Below are 1,687 nucleotides of genomic sequence, written 5' to 3' on the forward strand. Positions count from 1 at the left end.
TGTAAGTATGTATGTATATGTATTGTTGATGTGATGTTTTATTAGTGTGTATGAAGATGTAGTGTAATAGTAGAGTAATAGAATATTTGTAAATAGCTTTTGTACATAATGTATATAATATTTTTTGTGAAATGTTAATTTTATATTTAAAGTAATTGTGTAAAATAATTATATAAATGTGCACCCCTTGTGACTCACCATCAGCTAGATTGTAAACCCCCAAATGTAAATGATTGAGACACATATTCCCCCTCTCATGAATGCCAAACAAATGTACACACGCTGATAACAATAAATTTAAAATATAATTAAGCTGTTTGATTGACAGGTCCAAAAATCCTATCGATGTTCTCGTCAGTGCGGATTCTATGCGTGGAGTCGCGTGGGCCCTTCCTAGCCAGTATGCGGCCTCGCTTGGTCCAAACAAATCTCCAATTGGAGACGCTAACGGCATCTCGCGCCATCCGAAACAACCGACGATTGGTCTTTGTGAGGCGTTCGTTAAGGAAGAAGCGCTGCGGCGGGCCAGACATGTCGAGGTCAGCGGTCGTCGCGCCACGGCGAACGCGCGCGCTCGCCAGCAGTTCGTCGCGCAGGTCGCGTCGCGCCAGGCGCACAACAATGGCGCGCGGCCGCGCCACTACCGGACCGGCAGAGCTTGTGGCGTTGAGCTGCCTACCTCCCACTCGCTCCGCACTGACGATGTCCCGCTCGCCCAGCTCAATTCCCAACTTGAGGCCTATGACCTTGGTAATGTGAACCGGGTTATCAGCTGGACCTTCAGGGATATTAGTGATCTCAATATCATTCCCCAGAAGGTCCCGATCCCGGTCGTTCAGTTCCCTCCTTAACTCTTCCACGATCCCCTCCACCGATGATTGTGTAGTAATCGCCCGCTGCTGCTCAAGTGCATTCTGGCCTCCAGACCGTCAATACGGGTATTGCAGGTATTCGTAGTCAGCGTTATGTCCATGATCTCCGCTAACATTGTCTTGCGGAACTCTGAAATCTCTGCGCGCATCCCCCTTAACTGCTACACGAGTAAATTCAAGTCGGAGCCGGAAAAATAGGTGCGATTTTCCGTGCCTTAATCTCTCCTGCATCAGTAAGTTCCGGAGGAGGTGCAAACTACAGGTGCGCAGATGGTTGGTCGCAGATCTCTGGTACAGGACTAGAGCAGCTAACAATCGTGTTATTAGGTGGCGTCGGCCCCACGTCCGTATGTCCTATAGGGCTGCTATTAGCACGAGGGGGGCTTTCCATATGACCTCTGACCGGAGTTTTGCGCCCTATTGTCCCTGACAAGGTTTTTTTTACATTCTGGGCAGCGCCAGCCTGCAGGGATAACGGCTTTAGGTCCAGCACCTATACATCCTCGGTGGTAAACATTTTTACATTTACCAAACCTAGATCCCTCTGCCGGCACCATGAAGCGACCACAGCCGTTGCAATTTACTCCGGGCATAGTGGTAGGGAAATAATTAAAATTTGCGTCGATCGTGATTCAACTATCGCACACTAGATGACGCTATTGACTCGATATCGATCGTTGACAGATATCGAGAATATCAACCTGCTGTCAATGCTATCGGTATGTCAAGTCGAGGGGCGAGAATATGCGCGATGTCAACAGTCTTATTGTTGAAAATAGAGGGTACAACCAAATGACACCAATTCACTGTGAATA

At 47.9% G+C, this 1,687-nt stretch overlaps 1 protein-coding gene across 1 annotated transcript; it reads right to left on the reverse strand.

Annotated features, from left to right (window-relative positions):
* Window positions 1-308: 308 nt before the first annotated feature.
* On the reverse strand, window positions 309-1,465 carry LOC113506872. The gene is made up of 2 exons (XM_026889711.1): window positions 1,402-1,465; window positions 309-919 (listed from the first exon to the last, which is right to left on the reverse strand). Exons 1-2 carry the CDS (start codon window positions 1,463-1,465, stop codon window positions 309-311), a joined length of 675 nt encoding a protein of 224 aa, XP_026745512.1.
* Between the last annotated feature and the right edge of the window lie 222 nt (window positions 1,466-1,687).

Source organism: Trichoplusia ni (assembly GCF_003590095.1).
Source record: "Trichoplusia ni isolate ovarian cell line Hi5 chromosome 28 unlocalized genomic scaffold, tn1 tig00004171_group27, whole genome shotgun sequence".
Lineage (NCBI taxonomy): Eukaryota > Metazoa > Arthropoda > Insecta > Lepidoptera > Noctuidae > Trichoplusia > Trichoplusia ni.

Coding starts and splice junctions, on each gene's coding strand:
- LOC113506872 (XM_026889711.1), bottom strand. CDS start 1,465: ATGCCCGGAGTAAATTGCAACGGCTGTGGTCGCTTCATGGTGCCGGCA. Junction 920..1,401: donor GGCAGAGGGATCTAGGTTTG/GTAAATGTAAAA, acceptor GACGGTCTGGAG/GCCAGAATGCACTTGAGCAG.